The 21,285-nt window shown below is 60.9% G+C and overlaps 1 protein-coding gene across 2 annotated transcripts; it reads left to right on the top strand.

Annotated features, from left to right (window-relative positions):
- The first annotated feature begins 299 nt into the window (after positions 1 to 299).
- Positions 300 to 21,284, top strand: COL9A3 (collagen type IX alpha 3 chain). Of its 2 annotated transcripts, none has more exons than XM_074318118.2 (33): positions 300 to 457; positions 1,127 to 1,304; positions 1,878 to 1,946; positions 3,138 to 3,173; positions 3,822 to 3,893; positions 4,584 to 4,637; positions 5,560 to 5,595; positions 5,853 to 5,876; positions 6,100 to 6,153; positions 6,528 to 6,581; positions 6,920 to 6,961; positions 8,048 to 8,104; positions 8,460 to 8,513; positions 9,160 to 9,213; positions 9,503 to 9,556; positions 9,963 to 10,016; positions 10,693 to 10,746; positions 11,541 to 11,594; positions 12,504 to 12,557; positions 12,650 to 12,703; positions 12,860 to 12,904; positions 12,990 to 13,043; positions 13,128 to 13,181; positions 13,670 to 13,723; positions 13,809 to 13,880; positions 15,045 to 15,080; positions 15,643 to 15,687; positions 16,869 to 16,901; positions 17,096 to 17,242; positions 17,345 to 17,399; positions 17,851 to 18,033; positions 19,914 to 19,991; positions 20,456 to 21,284. In XM_074318118.2, exons 2-33 carry the CDS (start codon positions 1,233 to 1,235, stop codon positions 20,644 to 20,646), a joined length of 2,049 nt encoding a protein of 682 aa, XP_074174219.1. In that variant the 5' UTR covers positions 300 to 457; positions 1,127 to 1,232; the 3' UTR covers positions 20,647 to 21,284. The 2 variants fall into 2 exon arrangements, with proteins under 2 accessions (XP_074174219.1, XP_074174220.1); XM_074318119.2 differs by having other exon boundaries at positions 304 to 695.
- The last annotated feature ends 1 nt before the right edge of the window (position 21,285 follows it).

The raw sequence follows: 21,285 nt of genomic DNA, 5'->3' as shown, positions 1-21,285 counted from the left end.
ATATGAGGCCTAGAGCCTGGAAACTGCTCTGTGGGGCTCTGTCCCCACAGTGGCTGCCCCAGTGCCCCTGCTGTCTCTGTGGACGTCCTAGGATTGCTCAGACTGCTGGAGGGCAGGAGCTTCCAGCTTCTCTTGGCCCTTCCGGATTTAATTCATGGCCCCCTCCCACTTGAGGTGTGGCCGGGCCTGTAGGAGCAGCCTTGATCTGACCAATAGTGAAGCGAGTCTCTTAAGGGGGCCGGTGCTTCTTGTGGCTCCTCCCCACTCCTCCCCGGCGCTTCCACCCCTCCCGTGAGAACCCGCGCCATCTCAGAAGCCCTGAGCCCCCCCCCCAACCTGCGGAAATGGAGCCTGCACCCGCGCACTGGGACCCCTAAGGGTTCAGCTCCCTGGGTGTGGCCCCGGGGTTTGAGAGGCCCCAGGTGCTGCCTCAGCCCTGCACTCCCTGCCCTCCCAGGTGACGCAGTCTCCCAAATCCGGAGACCTTGAGGTGCCCCAGGCCAGTGATAATCGGGAACGGCTGACACAAGCCTGACAGCTCCTGTTCGTCTGTCACAGTTGCACTCAGGCCCCAGGACCCTCTCTGCCAGGGCCATCCCTTGGCCCTCTGGGGTGGGGAGGGGAGTGTGGGTGAGGCCGGCCTTTGCCAGTCCTGGATGCTGGAGACAGACCACTCAGGATAGTTAAAGTTTGGGGTAAGGGCCCTGGGGGTGGGAGGTGCTCACGGGGCCCCATAGCAGGAACCAGGGCTGTGTGGGCCCCTCTGGCCCCTGGTACAGGGCATTCACCCTCTTGGGGGTCTTCCTGGTTCCCACTTGGCCTGGGGAGGGGGAGGTGGCCTCTGCACCTCGGGTCTCAGAGGAGGACTGCCCTCTCCCCAGGGGAACCCTTCAGTGTGGATGCCACACCCAGGGTGAGGAGCAAGGGGAGGAAAGCGTGTCTTTCTTTTCTGCTAAAAGGTGTATGTGTGTAACTCACTGGTCCAGGATAATTTTAACTCAGAGGCTGGCCAAAATTGCCACTGTGCTGCTTTTTTGCCCCTGGCTGGCTGGGCAGGGACAGGCGGTGATGCGGAAGCCCCCGCCTGCCCAGGTGGGCCCCTGCTGAATGGGGGGCTTGTCCGCAGCCAGCGGCGGGGCGGGAACTGGCAACCTGCCCACCGCCCGCCCCGCCCGCCGAGCCCCGAGCCCCAGCCCCGCGCCACCAGCGACACTCAGAGTGAGAGTGCAGCCATGGCTGGAGCCCCCACCCTGGCCCTGCTCCTGCTCGGGCAGCTGCTGGTCGTGACCGTGACTGAGGCTCAGGTGAGCACGGCCGCAGGCGAGCTCTGCTCCCACCGGCAAACGGAGGACCTGGGGGTGGGGTGGGGTGGAGGATTCAGGGCTCCGATGTTTGACCTCGAGGAGCAGCACAGCCAGGGGAGCAGGGGACGACCCCACACCCCACACCCTGGGCCCATGAGCAAGCCTGGGACTTGGACAGCCGGCGTAGCCTTGCCACAGCCACTGGACTGAGCCCCCATGGACACCGGGACTTCTTGATGAGCCCAGGAGGCCGCCTCGTCCTCCCCAGGCCCTGGTCCAGCCACTGCCAGGGCTGCCGCGGCCACCAGAGACACACAATGTCGCCTTTGTTCCCTGAGGCTCCCTGTGGAGCTGGGCACAGCTCTCCTGGCTGAAGGAATGAAGCAGCGGATATTGGGGATCTCTGAAGCTGGCCAGGGTCATGTGACAGCCCCCCCCCCCCCGCCCCTGTGCTGCTTCAGACCGGGGAAGAGGGGTCTCTCTGTCAGGCTGACCCCAGGGCCAACCAGGGTGACCCCCAATGCAGGAGGGGGTGGAAGTTCCCAGCTGCCTAATAACATTTCTCCATTTCAGAAAGTGGGACCTCGAGGCCCCCCTGGCCCCCAAGGGTCACCTGGGAAGCCGGGCAAGGATGGCATTGATGTAAGTTTGGGGTGCGGGAAGGGCAGGGGAGTGTTCTGTGGGGCTCTATTTTGGGCCCCACCTGCACCAAAACCCCAGGCTTTATGGAGCGAAAACTAAGTTTCACTTCCCAGGGCTGGGTGAAGTTGGGGTGATAAGCCAGCACCCCTCATGTGATGTGAAATGGGACAGAGATGATCCTCTTGCCTATATTGGGCACGCCACTTGCGGGTTGCATCTCCATGGCAAATGGTGGGGCTGCATGGCAGTCTTTGGACTGGAAATGTGGGCTCTGAGGTGTGTGTTTTTGGGTCCCTGGAGGGGCTGTACTCCTGTATTCTGGGGGTGCAGGGCAGGGCCTGACCCTCTGGGTGAGTTGTTGGGCTGCTGGGGGTTGGAGCCAGCCTTGGAGGGGGTTGGGGGCCTGCTCTGCCCCAGAGATGGCATCCCCAGGCCAGTAACATGGGAAGGCAGCTGAAATCCTGCAGCCTGCCCCCACCCAGGGCCGTCTGTGGTGAGTCTCCCGCCATCCAGGCATACCATGAAAGGCGGGGGCCCCTCCAGGGCCTCTCCTCACCCATTCGATCCCCAGGTGGAGCCCCCTTGGTCAGTCCTCAGCCTCCCTCTGAATCCGCAAGGCCCGGCCTAACCCTATGACCCTGAGCCTTCCCCTGAACCCTGACCCCTGCAGGGCCCAGCCTCCCCACACCCTTCCCACTGGGCTGGCACACCTGGCGCCAGGGCTCCCAGGCCAAGCCAATCTTCCTTCTGGGATGCTTCCACCTAAAACCTGGCCTAGAAGCCTCAGATAAAGGATTTCAGGCCCAGTTGTCATGGGCGTGAGCCCTGGGCTGCCTTCCTGGGCCTCTAGTGTCTGGGGGCTACCCACTCTGGCCAGGTGGAGGCTGGACGCCTCTCAGCTGTCTGTAGCCCACTTTTTGAAGGGGTAGGGCTTCATGACACATTCCCTGCATTTCTGGGGGTCCTGCCCCAGCTCACAAAGTGGTCCCCAAAACTGTGTGGGCCATGCAGTGGCTGAGTCCGTCTGTCCAGCTCACCCTTCTCCCCAGTGCCTGCCTTTTTGCTTGGCCCTAGAGGGAAGGTGCCTCTAGGTGTGGACGAGTGGTGAGGGGCTCTGGGGCCCAGCTCTACTGTCCTAGGGCAGGGTTTTCAGGGGACCTTGGTCACATATGGATATGTTCTCCTCTGCAGGGAGAAGCTGGTCCTCCAGGTCTGCCTGGGCCCCCGGTGAGTAACCTGGCTGTGGTGGGGGAGGGGTGGCTCTTTCCAATCTGAAGGGGAGGATGAGCCTAGAACAGAGGGGGCATTGACACCCCTCCCACCACACTGGGCCTGGGTCACCTAAGGGGAGGCCTCAAAGGGCTCAGAGCAGAGGCTAAGCCAGGAAGGGGGTGGGAGGGAGTGTGTGGGATTCTCGTGTCCCTGCCCAGGCTCTGGCTTTGAAGCTTTCTTTGGACCAGTGCCCAGGCAGGCATGGATGGTGGGGGCTGGGAGGCAATACAGCCCTGCAGTGTAGCTGGTCAGGGGTCTGACAAATAAGACCTCACGGAGCTGCTCAAGCCCAGGGCTCACTGAGGGTCCCACAGAAGGAGCTGTGGCCCTTACTGGGCTGGCTGAAGTGTCCAGGGGAATGTCCTACAGATATGACTAAGTAAGGGGGCAGCTGGAGAGGGCAGCCCTCCTGGGGTGAGCGAAGGGTGGGCAGGTGCGCTACCCCAGCTGGGGCGGGTCTGCAGGACTGCAGGCGGGCTGGGCCTCGGTGGAGAGGGGCCATCTTGGATTGCTGGGCCGTGCCCCTGCCTGGAAAACACTTTTCTTTTTGGTGAAGGCCAGCACTCCCAGCTGGCCCTTCCCTCATGCCTCTGCTCACCACAGGGGCCAAAAGGGGCTGCAGGAAAGCCAGGGAAACCAGGAGAAGCCGGGTTGCCGGGACTGCCTGGCGTGGACGTGAGTGTGCCCTCACCTCCCCATGGCCCCTCCCTGCCCCATCCCGTGAGCCCCCACTCCCCTCCAGGCCTGGAGGGGTTCTTTCCCAGTACCAGGAGTCAGGGTTAATAGCTGCTCTCCAGCTGGGCCTTCTCAAGCAGGAAAGCCAGTCTGATGTCCCCAGTGGGGGTCCCTTGGCCTTTAACCCAGAGCCGGGGTCCTTAGTCTGGCCAAGGTGGGCGGGAGGGCAGGCGGCAGAGGACAGAGCCAGCCCACTGAACAGGTGAAAGTCCCACCAGCTCTCGCTTGTCTGGGAACAAAGTTCTACTACCCAGAACCCTCCAAGCCGCAGGCCAGTACTTCAGTCTTCAGGGGCTCAAGGCCTGGCCCCAGAATCGCTGAAGAGGTGAGGAGGGGGTCTGAGAAGTAGAGTCTCCTGCCTGCTGGGCTCACCAGATCCAGCACGAGCTCCAGGCGCTGGCTTCCCACTGGCCCCCACTTCCCCCCAGAGCCTCTGGACACAGCAGGTGGGCAGTGGACGGGCAAGGAGAGGAAGGTACCAGGCCCAAGGGTCTTGTTGGCCTCTTGGGACTCGGTCTAGTTAGGGAAGGGCCCAGGGCCCATGGCTTGTTCTCCTGCTACACACGGGGTTGGGGGGTGAGGCAGCTCCTTTCCATGTGACACTCAAGCCCTCCTCTGCCCCCTCCCTAGGGTCTGACCGGCAGGGATGGACCCCCTGGGCCCAAGGGCACCCCTGGAGAACGGGTAAGTGCCTGTAGCACTTGGAGCAACTTCAGTTCAGGGGCGAGGACGGAGCCAGGGTGGCCAGGCCGTGCACCCTCCATGCACAGGACTGCGGGGCTGGCAGCTCGGAGGTCAGCTGCCATGACTGGGATGGTTGGGCTCCACCCTGCAGGGGAGTGGAGGGGGCAGGACAGGTGGGCACAGAGTAGCGCGTGGCCATCCCCCGTGGTGCCTGCCCATCCCACACCCACCCTGGTCAGAGTTGTCCTGGCATCATCCATCTTGGGGATGTTGGTATGGTTGGGGGGTGACAGGTCCCACATGCCCCCATCCTCCCCCGGGAAGCCACCACTCCTCTGTCTGCGCCCACTCACGAGGCCCACAGTCACCTAGATGGTGCCCTGAGACTGACCATCGTCCACTGAAACCCACTTCCTGACTGACCAGCACCTCCCTAGGGTGCAGAGGGCGGAGAGGCCGTGGGGACACAAGCACACAGCACTGCCTTTGGGGACAGCTGTAGGAGTGCTCGGACTCGGAGATAAGGGAGTGGCTGCTGCTGCCAGCAGGTCCTTGGTGCCCCGGGTGGGGGAGGGCGGGAGTAGACGAGCCCCAGCTTTCTTCAGGGAACTTTGGGCAGATGTCGCTGGAGCCCTCTGTGCGGTTCAGGTAGTGCCCGCCTTCCTGGTGGCCCATCCGGCCTGCACAGCCCTTCTTTCCGAGTCTATTTCCAGTGGCCTCTGGCTAATCCTGCCGTGTTGGCTGGCACAGGACTGGTTTCAGGCCACTAGGGTATCAGAGGCGCCCCCCACTCCTCGGGCCTCGGGCTGCTGTACAGTGGGCCCTTCCTCGGAGGATGGACTGGGAGGGGGGAGAACGGGTTTGCAAACAGAGGTGGGTACCTCGGCCCAGCCCACCCCCGACACCTAGTTTCCTTCTGCAGGGAAGTCTGGGACCCGCGGGGCCACCTGGGCTGGGGGTGAGTACCATCTCGCCTGGAAGTTTGAGGTGCCAGAGCGTCTGCCCAGGGTGGGGTCCTGCAGGAGCCCCAAGAGGCTACTGGTCCTGTGCAGCCTCTCCTGGGACCTGGGTCTCTCTGGGGTGGCTCTCCTGCAGCAGACGCTCGTACCCTGGGGTGCTCTTCTGTACACCCACCTGAGCAACTAAGGAAGGGGAGGGCTGGTGGGCATCCCCGTCCTGTCCCAAGCAGGCTCTAACCCATGCTTGGCTTTGCAGGGCAAAGGCCTCCCTGGACCCCCCGTGAGTACCGACAGCCCTCATGCTCCCACCGCACCCAGAGCCAGCCTGGCTGCTAGGTCCCAACCAGGGCTAGGGGCGGGGCTTCTGGGGAGGATAGAGACCTGACCCCCTACCTGGAGTCTCTGCCCCTTCGGAGAGGGCAAGCTGGCTCTGCATGGGGGTCCAGGGGTCTGGGGGAGCTCCTTGGGTGCAGATGCCCATCTCTCACTTCTTTACCCCCCAGGGAGAGCCAGGAGTGAGTGGGCTCCCAGGTGGATTCGGCCTCCGGGGCCCCCCGGTGAGTAGCTGCCCCAGACTTTCCCCCCACAGCGGGGAGCGGGCGCCCTGCCTGCCAGGAGCTCTGAATTCAACTGCAGGAGCTGCTTCCCCTTCTCTCTTCCCAGTCTCTCCCCGCCCCCTCTTCCCCTCCCCCTTTCCTTTCTTGGTGGGCTTTGATGGAAGCCCTGGGTGACATCCAGGGAGAGGGACAGCCAGACCAAACCTCATGACCACAGAGGCCATGAGCAGAGGCCAGGCTGGGGGAGGTGGGTGGAGCTGGGAGCGTCCCCATCAGGATGCCATGGAGTGAGGCTTCTCTCTGGAAGTAGCTGGTCACCTCACGTCAGCTGGGGGCTGGTTCTGCTCCATCTAAGTCAGAACCCACCCCCCCAGGGACCCTCTGGACTCCCTGGCCTGCCTGGCCCCCCAGGACCTCCTGGACCCCCTGTAAGTACTGGGCAGGGGGCTGTAGGATGGGTGAGCCCCCACACTGGGGTCCATGCCCACGTGGGCTCCCAGTCACTCCCCACACACAGCCAGCTGCGTCCAGGGCTGAAGCAGTGACCCCCGGATAGTCAGGGCTCAGGCCTGGTGGCCACCCCCACCCCCAGGGCAGGTGGTTTTTTGTCATTGTCACGTGCCCTGCTGATGGAGCAGCAGTACCCAGCATAGACCATGTGGGGGGTGAAGGGCTGCTGTCCCCAGGGGGTCTCCCAGTGGTGGGTGTGGGGCGGGAGGGGAAGGGCCGGTGGGTGGTATCACAGTCAGCCTTCTCTGTGTTCTAGGGTAACCCAGGGGTCCTCCCCGAAGGCGCTGCTGACCTTCAGGTGGGCACCGGCTGCCATTCGTGAAGGGGGCTGAGGGTGCCTGTCGTGGTGGGAGGAGCTTGGCCTGATCCACCACCTGGGGTTCTGTCTGGAGAGCCGCTGGCTCCCTCCCTGCAGGAAAGCTCAGTGCAGGCCCACCAGCTGTGACCCAGCTTCCCTGTGCTCTCCCAGCCTGCACTGGCCACGTGCAGCCGTGGGAATCCAAATTAAGCAAAATCAAATTAAACAGGCCAGCACCCCTCGGCTCAGCCACACTTCAAGTGCTCTCGGCCACATGTGGCCAGGGTTGGCTGTCCTGGGCAGTGCAGACAGAATATTCCCCATCGCAGAAGGTTCCAGGCTAAAGTCTGGGACTCGCTTTGAGCTTTGCATTCATGTGGAAAGGAAAGCCATGGTTTGGTACCTGGACCCGTTTCTCTACTCTGTGCAGCTGGTCTGGGCATCTGGCCTCCCCTCCACAGAGGGGCCGCATTGTTGAAAGAAGAGCTGCTGGTCTGGCTCCCGCTGGTGCTCCTGCCCACTCTGCTCAACCCACGCCTGTCCCAGAGGGGGGTTTAGGGATCATCCAGAACGGGGACGACGGCCAGGCCCCTGATGGGCAGGCGAGCGGCTGATGGCACCGGCTCTGTGCCCGATCAGCCATGGAATGATCTAGAATCCTCATGCCCTCGCCCCCACCCCCACCCCCCCATATGGAGCATCCAGTCTGTGCCTGAGGGACACACGTTTCTTCCTGAAGCACGTCTGTGCACTGAGAGCCCGGCCTGAAGTTCACTGTGGGGAGCCGGGCTGGATGAAGGCCGCTTTGTGAAGCTGGCAGACGCTGGCTGAATAGCTGCCTTGAGCGGCTGTGCACTGAGGCTGAGACACTGGAGCCGGCGGGAGGGGGCAGCCGGGGGGGGGGGGGGGGCTGGCAGCCGTCTGGCTCCCACAGCCTCACCACACCCTGTAATCCGCACTGAATGAGGCCCTGTCTGGGCTCTCCGGGAGGCCCGGTGGGCCCCAGGTCCCTTTCACCTGTGCAGAATGGCCCATCTCAGGGCCTCTGTTGTCTGGGAGGGGTCTGACCACTCTGTTTTCCAACAGTGCCCAGCCATCTGCCCGCCAGGTCCCCCTGGGCCCCCAGGAATGCCAGGGTTCAAGGTGAGTGGTGGCTGGTGGTGACTCAAACCTGAGCCCACCTCCACACCCTGCAGGAGGCAGCCTGGTCCCATGGGGGCTGAGATGGGAGGGAGCAATGGGGGTCCAGAAAGGGGTCTGGCCTCCTACTCCACCTGGGGTTCTTGCTCTGTCCCCTCCCCACTTCAACCCTGCTTGCTCATCTGCTGGAGGCTGGTGTGGCCGCTGGGAGAGCTGGCTTCAGGCTCCCAACCCCTTCGGCCCAGCCATTCCCCTCCCACTGAGCCTGTCTCCCCACGTGGCTGGAGGGCTTTGGGGCCCCCGTTCAGGGTTGCTTGGGGGATCAGGCTGTGACTCGTCACCCACCACTGGCTTTCAGGGACCCAGCGGCTACAAAGGGGATCAAGGAGAAGTTGGCAAAGATGGGGAGAAGGTACTGTGGGTGCCAGCGGGGCCGGCGGGGCTGGCGGGGCTGGCGGGGCTGGCGGGGCTGGCGGGGCTGGCGGGGCTGGCGGGGCTGGCGGGGCTGGCGGGGCTGCCAGCTCAGGCGGTGGAAGCTGCGGGGAGGGCACTGGGGTGTGGCTAGGACTCCGGCCAGTGGCAGTGAGTGAGCAGGTGCTGGCTGTATGGTGACATACCCCTACTGAGTGGCTGCTGTGCCACCTCCCCAGCGGCTTGGCTGGTCAGAGACTCCTGATCTCTGGGCAAACCCCCACCCCAACCAGCTCGGGTGGGCCCCCCTGATGACCAGAGGTTGGCTTCAGCTCGAAGTGTCCCCCAGGAGTCCTGCCGCCTTCCCCCCATAGCCACTACCCGTGGAGTGTGTCTTACGTCCTCACCACAGGCTGGGGGTGAGGCCGGGTGCCCTACGACAGGGTGAGAGTGGCCAGACTGCCATGTGGGTGGCAGAGGACCCCATCCTCCAGGAGGAAGCATGGGGAATGGCTGGAGGACCAGTGCCCCCTTGGCCTTGGAGATTCGGCTGTGAAGTGGGGGCAGGGGGCTGGTGGGCATGGAAAGGTGCTGGCAGAGCTCGGGGCCGACCCTGCTCACGACCATTTTCTCTGTGTCCGTTGCAGGGTGAGCCCGGCCCCCCCGGGTCTGCTGGCATCCCAGGCACCGTGGGGCTGCAGGTAGGTGGGGGGAGGGGCTGCACAGGGGTGAAGATGCAGGATGGGGGCCCCTTGGATGGCTCGGGGATGCAGGGGGTGCTCCACAACACCCACAGCGGAAACCCAGCCGGGTCCTGCCTCTGCCAGGCTATTGATCCCAGGGGACTGGCCCTGCCCCCTCCAGGGTCTGAGTGAGATGGAGGGCTTCAGGGAAGAACCGGGCCCCTCAGGGCCCCTCAGTGGCTCCCAGGGGTGTGCAGGCCTGGGTGCTGTGAGCCCAGACCCTGCATCTCCAGCTCTCTCCCCACAGGGCCCTCGGGGGCTCCGAGGACTACCAGGGCCGCTTGGGCCCCCAGGGGACCGGGTAAGTCTGCCCGCCCCTACCCGCCACAGCTTGGGGGGCTGTGACCTGCCCTGGGTCAGTCCAGATGGCTAGGGGTCACCTTCGGACGTCAGAGGGGCCCTGTGAGCACTGGTCCTCACAGCAGCCCTCGATGGGCCGTGTGACTTGGCAAAGCTGTCTCTGGGCCTCCCTTCCCTCGTACATCCCTTAGCTGGGGGCTCTGGAAGCTTCTGTGCTCAGGGCCAAGAATGGGGAGGGGAGGGGAGGCCTTGGCAAATGTGGGAGGGGGGCTTGGGGACCACTGGGAAGGGTCTGCTGCGGGCGCTTTGGTGGGGGTGCTCTGGGCCTCTCCAGATGGTACAGCGTTCTCTGGGGATACTGACCAGGCTTCAGAAGAGAGCCCCAGATGCACCCCTCTCCTCCACAGGGTCCCATCGGGTTCCGAGGGCCCCCTGGTGTTCCAGGACCCCCTGGGAAAGCGGTACGTGTGAGTCTGGGGGTGGAGGGCGGCCCTCGCTGGCCCAGGCTTTCTGTTCCCTTCCCTCATCCTCACTCAGATACCTCCCCCAGCCCTACTGGGTGCGCTGAGCCATCCCATAGGCACACCTGGGCAGGTACCTGTGGGCACACCTGGGCAGGAACCAGTGGGCACATCTGGGCAGGAACCAGTGGGCACACCTGGGCACAGGTACCTGTGGGCACATCTGGGCAGGAACCTGTGGGCACACCTGGGCAGGTACCTGTGGGCACACCTGGGCAGGAACCTGTGGGCACACCTGGGCAGGAACCAGTGGGCACACCTGGGCAGGTACCTGTGGGCACACCTGGGCAGGTACCTGTGGGCACATCTGGGCAGGAACCTGTGGGCACACCTGGGCAGGTACCTGTGGGCACACCTGGGCAGGTACCTGTGGGAAAACCTAGAGGGTGAGTTTACCAAAGGCGTCTGTCTGTCCTTCATGGGAGATTTGTGTTCTTTCTCTTTCTGGACATGAAGTGAGGTGTGATTAGCGTCCCTCTGGCTCCTGCCGCCCTCAGCAGCATCAGCCCTGCCACCTCTGACCACTTCTGGGGCTGACCCCGGCCAGTCACACCTGTCTGGCTCTCCCACCTTCTTAAGTCGTTAACTCTGTCCATGTCCCCTCTTGTCATTTCAGGGTGACAGAGGCGAGAGGGGCCCAGAGGGATTCCGTGGCCCCAAGGGTGACCTTGTAAGTGAGAGAACCTTGCTCCTGTAGGTCCTTCCTCGGAAGAACCTGCTCGACGGGGCTGGGAAGACACACGGTCCCGACTACTGCAGTGGCTGCACATGCGGGGGGACGTGGAGTGGCTGCCCTTTCCTGCGGGTGGGCGGGGGTGAGCCACTGGACACGTGTGGGACCTGGCCAGGAGGGCCCGTCGCACGTTCCTGGCCTCAGGCAGTTCTCCCAGCCTGAGTGGGGGCCCTCCGCCCCCATTTCCCCAGTGGCTCTTTGTCATCTGACAAGCTCCCCTCTGGAGCAGCTGGGCAGGGGCCATAGGACCAGACTCCTGGGTGCAAATTCTGGCCACTGATGCACACTTGTCTGTTGAGAGGCCCTGGGCGGTAGTGCCTGACCTTGGTCCAAGGTCGCCCAACTGTGCACGGAATAACAGAGACAATGACTCCGGTTAAGCAAGCGAACACAAGTAAAGCCGAGAGGTGACTAAGCAACTGCAGTGACTGTCGTCAACCTGGCATTTGCCTGTGGACGCCTCCAAACCAACCAGTCCTTCCCCTGAACTGAGCCCAGTGGCCAGAGGCCCACGCGGTGACCTTGCAGCCCTGCGGTGTCCACAGGATCCAAAGATAAGGTCCCCGGCAGTTGGGATTGGCCAACGCAGCTGTCACCCCGTCTGAGCACAACATCTGGTGTCCAGAAGGGTGGACATGGAGTGCTGAGGCCCCTGGCCTGAGCCTGCCCGGGCTAGTGAAGTCTGGAACATTCCTCACCATCACAGCTACAGTGGCTTGTGTCTCTTTTAGGGCAAACCTGGTCCCAAAGGAGTCCCCGGAGTGGCTGGGCCGGATGGAGAGCCGGTGAGTCTCTTGGGCAGATTCTGGGGTGGCAGCTGCTGGGGTGGCCGACCCACTGTGGCTTGCGTCCCCCTGGAGAGTTGCTCTCCTCCCAGGGTCCCGGGATTCAAAGCTGGTGGTCCTCACTCATGTAACCTCTGCAGCCCCTGCATTTGCACTTTCACGGGCCCACAACTTTTGTGGCCCTCACAACCGACCGTGCAAGGTTGGGGGTCTTTGGTTGAGCTCTCCTGTATTCTGGGGGCATGAGAGCCATGGGGAGGGCAGGACTGGTGGGCACAGATGTGGGGCACCTGCCCCGTGCCTTGTCCCTGCTGTGCCAGGCTCAGCCCCGACCCTCTGACCCCTCCCACCTTGGTCCTAGAGGACGGGTGCTGGTGTCCCCTGGGAGTGGGGAGGCAGGGCTGAGGGCAGGGAACAGGGGAGGCTCTGCTGTCCTCCCCCCCCCCCCCCAGGACTCAGCAGTGTCCTCAGTTCCAAATTAGCTTTGAGTGTGGGGTTAGATGAGCCTGTGCCCAAATCCTGGTTCCCAAGCAGCTTCCACTCCTGTAAAACAGAACTCTCATGGGGAGCAGTCGGGCAGAGGTGGGGGCCATGTGTGGTCCCACAGGGCAATCCTCACACCCCTTGCCCTGTGCCCATGCGCCCTCACCTGCCTGCGCCCCCTCACCTGCCTGCGCCCCCTCACCTGCCCACATCTCACCTGCGTGGTCCGAGGGCATCACAGGTTACCCTGTGGCTACTGAGCTGTGAGACCAGTTCAGCCTCTGCTGACTCTGGAGGCACCGAGCAGTGAGGGAGGATGGGGAAGGGAGCTGCTCAGATCGGGTGGCCTAGAGGGTGACAGGACTGGGAAGAAAGGGGAGTGGGGGCACGTTGCCCTCTCAGCCTCACACAGCCCCCTGTCCCCAGGGCATGCCGGGCAAGGACGGCATGGACGGTGTGCCAGGATTCGATGGCGAGAAGGTTTGTGCACAGCTGGTAGCCTGCAGGGGAGGGGGTCCGTGGGGAGTTCAGCCTCCCGGGCCTCAAACCCTATCACCCTGAATCTTCTGCAGGGAGAGGCTGGTCGCAATGGTGCCCCAGGAGAGAAGGGACCCAATGGGCCACCGGTGAGTGCATGGGGCATCCCGCGGTGGTCCCAGGGACTGAGCCAGGGCAGGGTCGTCTCCTGGGGTCCATGAGTGGGGCCCTGTGCATCGAGGCCGGGAAGCTGTCGGAGCCCCTGGCCCTTTCACGTGCTCTGACCCCTGACCTCTGTCCTGCAGGGTCTCCCAGGACGAGCAGGGACCAAGGGCGAGAAGGGAGAACTGGTAGGTGGCTTCTTTCCCATGGGGAAGGGGAGGCCAGCGCCAGGTCCTAGATGGGCGGGCACTCAGGGCTCTCCCTTCTGTGCAGGGCAGAGCTGGAGAGCTGGGCGAAGCTGGCCCCTCAGGAGAGCCGGGTGTCCCTGTAAGTACCCACAGCCCTTACCCCCACTACCCGAGTGCACAGAACCTGCCGACACCCTCCCTCTCTCCCTTACCCTGTGTGTAGGGAGATGTTGGCATGCCCGGGGAGCGTGGTGAGGCTGGCCAGAGGGGCTCAGCGGTGAGTGGGGGACACATGTGGGGTGGGTACTGGCCTGGCGCCACCACCACATGACCCAGTTTCTGTGTGGGCTGGGGTGGTGTTTTGGACGCAGCAGTGGGCTGAGCCCATGAAAGCCAGGAGGTGGTGAGAGCCGGGCCTGAGCTGTCCTGCCCTGGAGATGTTTGTGCTCAGGGAACAAAGCCACAGCCCCTGGCGGAGGGAGCGGCCCAGCCCTGGGTCCCGGGAGGCACTATGGAAGCTCCCCAAGCCCAGGGTCCCCACTGGAGATAATGACAAAGCCAGCCACAGTGCCTAGAGGCTCTGGTCATTGGTTCCTGCCACCTAGTCTGGCCGATGCATGAGGTCTCAGGGTGTGCCTGACCTGACCTTTGGGACCACCCCACTACCCCCTAGGACACCTTCCCACCTCCGTCTGGGCCAGCTCCTGTGTCCACCTGCCCCTGGGGTTGGCAGAGCTGGACTCAAACTTTCCTTCTGACTTTCAGGGGGCTTTGGGCCCGCAAGGCCCTCCCGGGGCCCCTGGCGTCCGAGGCTTCCAGGTGGGTTTGCACCCAGTGAGCCCGGTGGGGTAGGGGTCCCTGCTGTGCTCCGTGGTGAGCACTGACCAACTGCTCCTGTCTGCAGGGCCGGAAAGGCAGCATAGGGGAACCTGGCCTGCCAGGCCCCCAAGGTCTCCGAGGCGTCATGGGCGACCGGGTAAGTGGCTGTCCCAGCAGGTTCCTGCCCCTGCGCCCGCCCGTCTGCAGCCCCATGGGACACACAGACAGAGGCCCCAAAGAGTTGGTGCCCAGCTGCTGGGCTCCAGGCTCTGCTGGGGCCCGTGGGCCGAGGAGAGAGGCAGCGGCTTTAGCTGTTGGGTTTCTGGGCATAGGGTCACGTTGCTTTAAAATAAGGGTAGATACCATCGCTCTCAACTTCTGTAACTATCACGGTGTCTAACTTTTCGAGACTTTCCTAGTGGTCTTGTGAGAGCTGGTAGGTTCGCTGTGGGGGTCCCTGTCATCCTGTGACAGTCAGGGCGCAGAGGACCCCAGGCTGGGTGATGGTTAGCAGGTGACCAGGTGCCCAGGGGCCTCCGGCCGTGCCACACCAGGTCTTTGGGGACGTTGAGAGCTTTCCTTGGCTGCCTGTGCCCGCCCCGCCATGCCCTGCCAGGCAGTGACAGAGACCCTTTTCAGATGTGCACACATGATGGGTGGTCCTGCCAAGGCCACAGACAGGCGGGGCGGCCCGGGAGCGGGCATTCCAGACGCCCCTTCTTCCTGGCCCAGGGAGGTGACCATGGAAGACACTGGCCTGTGGCAGGACAGTGGGCCCTTCATTGGTCTTCAGGCGGGAAATTGAGGGGTCGGTCAGGACATGCCAACAAACGCCAGGGTCTCTGAGAGGATGGAGAGAGAGGCCATTGTTCCTGGGGTGACGGGGTGGTCACTGAACTTCCCGTGCCCTCGCCTATAGTTCCAGTCAAAGGCAGTGTCACACTGTGTGCCCTTTTGGCAGGTTCTCACGCATGCTGCTACTGGAGCAAACGACATTTGTATTTTAATGTCTTAGGGGTGAGCCCAACAACTCCCCGACAGGTCCCTAATCTCACATCTGTGGGATGATGACAAACAGGAGCTTCTGGCTCCTTGATTCAGCAGCCCCACCTGTGGGATTGTCCTAGGATTGAATGTGTGAAGGTCTCCCCAGTTCCTGGTATTAGAAACAAGAGCAAATTTAGAGACGCCTGTTAAACAGCCTGGTGATGTGGGCGGTGCCATGGGACACGCACTGAGGGGTTGGGAGCTGTGTCTGGGGGGAGCATGCAGCTTCGGGGTACTAGAAACCCTTCTAATGCTGACCCTTCTCTCCGCGCAGGGCCCGGGAGGAGCCACAGGGCCTAAGGGAGAGCCGGTGAGTGGGCTGGTCCCTGGGCCAAGTGTGGGGCTGCCCCGCTTGCTGGGCTGTCACCTCATTTCTCATCTCTCATCACTCCCTCCCTCCTTCCCTCCCTCCCAGCGGTGACAACAGCTCTGGTCACTCAGCCCCACAGCCAGGACTTGGGACAGGGCGGCCAGCCGCATGTCATCACCACTGGCTCCTGGGGAACAGTAGCTACCTCTGGCCTGGGCAGCTCCTGTGGGACCCTCCCAAGGGAGGGCGTGCTCCCTGCTGACGTTTTTGGGACAGTGACCATGGGAAGGGGCAGAGTCTCACTTTTCTCTCTGGAGGCTGGGGTGGGTGGGGCCTGTGTCCCTGGGACTCTGCCTCTGACCTCTAGGCAGCACAGGCCTTTTACGTTGGTTGAGGAACCAGGACGATATAAACCCACCTGAGGGCCTGCTCGGAAGAAAAGCCTCATCATGTCACCACTACTGATGGCCGGGGCCTGGCTCTCGGGTCCCAGCTCCCCCGAGGTTTGGGAGCAGCCTTAGGCATGAACAGGTCTTCTAACTCTGGGGTGTTTTGTTTTCAGGGTATCGCGGGTTCCGATGGCCTTCCTGGGGATAAAGGTGAACTGGTAAGTGTATGTCGCCCTCACTGTCATTGACAATGGGGAACGGATTGGCCAGCGTGGGGACCCACCTGTGGAGAAGGTCAGCACCCTTAGGTGGAAGGGCGGGGTCTGCGCTGTCCTGTGGGGGGAGTGGACGCAGGCCTGGCTGTGGGGTCCTGTCTTCTTCTCCTGCAAAGTCACTCCATCTGTGGCCTTTGGCGTGAATTAGTCACAGCTAAGTTTTAACTCAAGGAAAACCACTTCCGCAGACCTAAGACGCAGGTTAAGTCTAAAACAAAACCCTTGACTGAGTTGGACAGATTCACGTTTCTCTTGGAGGCAACTGAACTGGAGCAATCGTGCAGTTTGGGGGGAGGGTCTTCCTGGCTCCCGAGTGGCCAGTTCTGTCAGCCTTTCTTCATGTCTGGGGCAGATGGAAGTGTCTCGGCCACAGGCATGCTAGGCTCTGGCAGACCTTGTAGCCGAGGCAAACTTTTTATGTCTCCAGCCCGGATAATTCCGGGTGTGTGTGTGTGTGTGTGTGTGTGTGTGTGTGTGTGTGTGTGCGCGCGCGCACGTGTGTTTATTGTGGCGAATTCCCATACAACCTTGACAAAGAGGACCCTGGGAACCCAGCGCCTGTTAACCCCACAGCTGGGCCGTGGCTTCCAGCTGGGACCTTCCACTGAGGTCAGGCTGTGTGAGCTGAAAAGCTCCCTCCCGGAGCCTCACTGCGGCGTCGACGGGGCAGTCGGCTCTTGGGCCTGAGCAGAGCGCGTGTCCAGGCTGTCACCCAGACAGCCACACAGACGAGTCGATCCTGGCCCATCCACTGTCTGGTTAGAACCATGTCCCTGAGGACACAGCTGGAGAAGGGGAGCCTGAGGCACAGAGCCCTGAACAGTATGGGTGACAATAAAAACAGTGGAAACGAATAAGCACCTATGCAAAAAAGTACCACACAGCTACTAAAAAACCTTTAGGGAAAATAAGTTCAAAAACATCAGGAGATATAACAGGCTCAGTGATATAAAAACTGTACCTAGAAGAATGACAGTGACACTTTGTCATAGTCAATAGCGGTTTCGTGCATGACCTGACTTTTTATTTCATCTCCAACTAATAATGTGCAAGGTTGGTTCCATAGCAACTATTTCCCACCCACCTAACAACACGTGTCATGAAAATGCACTTCTCTTTTGCAGGGTCCCAGTGGCCCCGTTGGACCCAAAGGAGAGGTGAGTGGCAGGCAGAGGTCCAATGACCATCTCTGAAGGAGCCCGCTGGTATCTGGGGCCATCGCTGGGCCACCAGGCCAGCCTGCAGATCCTAAGCGCTCACGCCGTTGCCAGCCGTGAGGCAGCCGCATGGGGTGGCAGCTGCAGGACATGGCTGGCCTCCCATCCACCCTCATCCTGCTGTCTCCCTGCAGTCTGGCAGTCGAGGGGAGCTGGGCCCGAAAGGCATCCAGGGTCCCAACGGCACCAGCGGCGTGGAGGGCGTCCCAGGCCCTCCTGGGCCCGTGGGCTTGCAGGGTATACAAGGCATGCCTGGCATCACAGGGAAACCCGGGATCCCGGTATGTACCCCCTGCCCTGCTGCGGGCCAGTGCGCGCCAGTGTGACGGGGGGGTGCCAGGGTGACCCCAAGCATGCTGACCGACTTCTGGGGTCAATTTCAGGGGAAAGAAGCCACTGAGCAGCACATCAGAGAGCTGTGTGGGGGGATGGTCAGTGGTAAGTGCTCGCTTCCCGCAGGGCCTGTACCTGTGGTCCCTGGGGGTCGGTGTCTGAGCTGGAAGAGACCCCTCCACAGGGTCTAACAGTGCCTGGCACACGGGCCGTGTTCCAAGTATCCGCTGAGTGAAACAGTGACAAGGGGCAAAGAATTGGGCCCTTTCGGCTTTGGTAGGCCAAGTGGACATCTTGTGGTCATACCGATTCCCGGGGTTTTTAAGGAGACCCCAAAACACGAGTCCCCTTTCTGTGCTAGTTCAGTGCACACGAGGTTTCACTTGTTGGCGGTGGAGGGAATCTGACCACATTTACCACGTAGCCCAGGGCGGTTCAAGCCAGCCTCAGTCGATAAACAAAACTTCCTCTGAAATGCAGTATATACTTGATGCTTCACATGAAATCCTTTGATAATCCTCTTTGAGTGACTGCTGGCATCTTTGTTTCCCAAAAGAACAAATTGCACAGTTAGCTGCTCACCTGAGGAAGCCTTTAACACCGGGATCCATTGGTCGGCCCGGACCAGCTGGCCCCCCGGGTCCCCCGGGGCCCCCAGGCTCCACTGGTCACCCCGGTGCTCGAGGGCCCCCTGGATACCGTGGTCCCACTGGAGAGCTGGGAGATCCCGGACCCAGAGGTGAGTGTAGCCGGCCCCACCACAGCCTCTCGGCCACGTGATGGAGCCCCCAGGCATTCCCGTCATGAAGCCTGCTCCCCTATACGTAGAGATGTCCCCACTGTGGGGGCAAGGGAGGGAAGGGAACTGAGGGAAAAGTAGGACCCAAAGTCACCCGGACGTGAGCCAGTGGGCGCGCTGGCCTTGACTGGCCTCGTGAAGATCCGTAGCAGACACCCCACCCGCCCCCTTCCTCTTGGTCCACACGGCTGCACGGTGCGGTGAAAGGTGGAGCTACCGCCAGAAGCGGCCTCGGGAAGAGGCCAGCGGGGCTCCGTGCGCTTGGGGCTCTTTCGGAGCCCAGCACAGTGAGCTCCTTGATCCACCTGCAGGTACCATGACGTTTTCCAGAAATCTCACAGTCCACCACCTCGGGTGGCCTGCCTCCAGTCAGGTCGCCTTGTGGCCCCAAATCAAGGATTTGAAGCTCACGATTCCAATTCGTTCGTTTGCGGACCAAATGATTTTGTTTCTGAAAGACAGTTTACGGAAAATGTTTCCAAGGGAAACTGAATTCTGTCTTTCTCCGTCCGTGAGGTTAAATTTAAATACTTTAGCCGATGGAAGTATTTGTCCGCAGTGGTCCCATTTCACTTCTTTTTTTAAGATACTCAGAATTCTGTCGAACAATCTCAACACTAGAGGGCAAACGTGTCAGGTTCATCTCATCCCCAACAGGACAATGGGCCCCGGATTAAGCACCCAACAGCTCCGTGTTTTGGGGGAGACTTAGTCTGGGGCGTCTGTGCTAGCTCAGTGCACATGAGGTACTGTCTTCAAAAAAGACCAAACAGGGCTTTCTTCACACAGGGATCTGAATGCCTTTAAGAATTTTGAAAATAAGATTCAAAAATAGCATTAGTCGCCTTTCCTGGTTCTCTCAGCACGACAATGCTGAGCGGAAGGCCACCACACAGACGCGTGGGTCACCGGCTGCTCTCTGGGGCCTGTGTCCTGTGGCCTCCTGCCTGAGGACGGATGGCCTCTCTGCCGGGAGGCTGGTGGATGGCCTCACCTCCTAGCGCCCAGTCCCTTGGGAAAGCAGGATGGGGATTAACTGAGAATGTGCACTGTAGGTCCTCAGGCAGAAGCCACTGTCCCCTGGGGACACAACAGGCCAGGGATAGCGCATCGGATCCAACATGCCCACAGAAGGATGTCCTGCCAGTGGCCCGTGTGTAGTGACGGGCCAGCACTGACCGCCACAGGGCCTTGTGCCGCTCCCCAGGGTGCTGGTCAGCTATGGAGGTGACAGGACCGACAGATAGGCTGACAAACACCCACCGAGAATGCGGGTGTTGGTCCTGTCAACATGACGGGCAGACGGACTGCCTCACACACTGTCTGCTGACGAGTGCCACCGTCTCGACAAACGGTTCCATTTAGGGAACCTAATTCCAGAATAACTTGTATGCGTCCAATGTCACACAAAGCACAAGCTGACCCACAGGACACACACACCTCGGAGTGACACGGGCTACAGAGACCAAACCAGCGGCAGGCGGAAGACAGGAACACAATTACAGGAGCACTTCAAAGCACCTTTAGATAACTCATAGGCCTAAAACCACGTGCAAAACAGGAACACAAACTAAACTCAGCCGTTTAACAGGCAGACGTGTGTCTGAACAAAACTAAAACACCAACAAAAGTGGCTGCTGACCGGTGGGTCACACGGCCAGCTCTCTGTCAGATCCCATGAGCCCTGCACATGTGCTGTGTCCTCGTCCAAACGCATCCCACTTCAGTGAAAAGTGGGCTCCCCGCGCCACGTGGCCATGACGCCGCACCACAAGTTTTTCATATTCTAAACACGCACTTCTATCAAATCCCTCTGACAGGAAACCAGGGGGACCGAGGAGACAAAGGCTCGACTGGCGTGGGCCTGGATGGGCCCGACGGAGACCAGGGGCTGCGAGGTACGAGCGTATTGTCATTAGCAGCTTTTCTCCCTCGGCATCTTTCCCCAAATTCCAAACCTTCATGACTTTATACGGGGCAGTGTTGGGGTACGAACACGTCTCACTTCTAAAGGAGCGCTTCCTTTCTCTTGGCAAAGCATCTTAGAGGCAAGGTTAGGAATTGTTTTAATAACCACTTTAATATGTGAACGTTTCATCAATAAACACGCCATCCTATTTTAGTTAAGTGGATTCGGTTAAATTCTATGTAACTAAAGCCATCCGGTGTCTATTTCGGTTTAATTCTAACAGAATTTTCTCTTAGTTGACCCAAACGTATGCTGAACATTTACATTTTTAATGCCAAATATAAGTGCTTTGTCAAGAGCTATCCCCAGCAAGGCCAGCCCTGCCGTGTCCCATGTGGAGTCCCACGATGCTGTCCTATGGCTTCTGCACTCACCTTCCTGTTCTGTCTCCAGGACCGCAGGGTGTGCCTGGCGTTGGCAAGGACGGCCAAGACGGGGCCCACGGCGAGCCCGGCCTCCCCGGCGACCCTGGCCTTCCTGGGGCTGTTGGTGCTCAGGGGACCCCCGGCATCTGCGACACATCGGCCTGCCAAGGAGCCGTGATGGAAGGAGGCGGGGAAAAGTCAGGTGCTAGAAGCTCCTAAAACACAACTTAAGGAGATGAGAAAGTGATGCCAATTTAAGCAGTGGGCTCCGGAGGGACACGCCAGGGATTGGCGACGTTCTGTTCTAAGGACAGGACTCCACGCCACACTGTGACGTCCAGCCAGGCTTTCCTGGCCTGCCCCTCCGCGTCCTCAGTGGCAGCAACTGGATACTGGGTCCCTGAGCGCAGACTCCATTGAGCTGCTGTTGCTACGTGTATTGACAACAGTCCATCCAGCTGTCACATCGTCCCTCAGACCCAGGCCCTGGTGGAAGAGCTGTCGCTCCACCATCTGTGAGGGACACAGGGTGTACATATACAAAGTTTTGTACAATTCCATGAGCTGCAAAACATTCAGCAACTTGTTTACATAGCACTTGCGTAAAGACTAAGGTATAATCCCAATAAAACGATAGATTAAATCTTCAGATTAATGACTGGCCACAGTGAAACAAAAAAATAAAGAACTTAATGTATGGTACCCCTGCCCACTAAGGTCTAGTCTGACTCACCTGCTTCTTTCGTGTACAAACTTTTAAGTGTCTGACGAACAGTATTTATTGAAGGTGACTTTGTACTGCACTAAAGTCTATCGGTATTATCTGTTGTAATAAATAAAGCCACTCATGTGAAAAAC

The sequence above is a fragment of the Rhinolophus sinicus genome, chromosome 13, assembly GCF_057876585.1.
Source record: "Rhinolophus sinicus isolate RSI-liver-muscle chromosome 13, RSI-T2T, whole genome shotgun sequence".
Lineage (NCBI taxonomy): Eukaryota > Metazoa > Chordata > Mammalia > Chiroptera > Rhinolophidae > Rhinolophus > Rhinolophus sinicus.
Note: the sequence above shows the minus strand (reverse complement) of the source record. Positions and strands in the feature narration are given on the sequence as shown.

Coding starts and splice junctions, on each gene's coding strand:
- COL9A3 (XM_074318118.2), top strand. CDS start 1,233: ATGGCTGGAGCCCCCACCCTGGCCCTGCTCCTGCTCGGGCAGCTGCTG. Junction 11,595..12,503: donor CTGGGCCGGATGGAGAGCCG/GTGAGTCTCTTG, acceptor CCCTGTCCCCAG/GGCATGCCGGGCAAGGACGG. Junction 19,992..20,455: donor CGGAGACCAGGGGCTGCGAG/GTACGAGCGTAT, acceptor TTCTGTCTCCAG/GACCGCAGGGTGTGCCTGGC.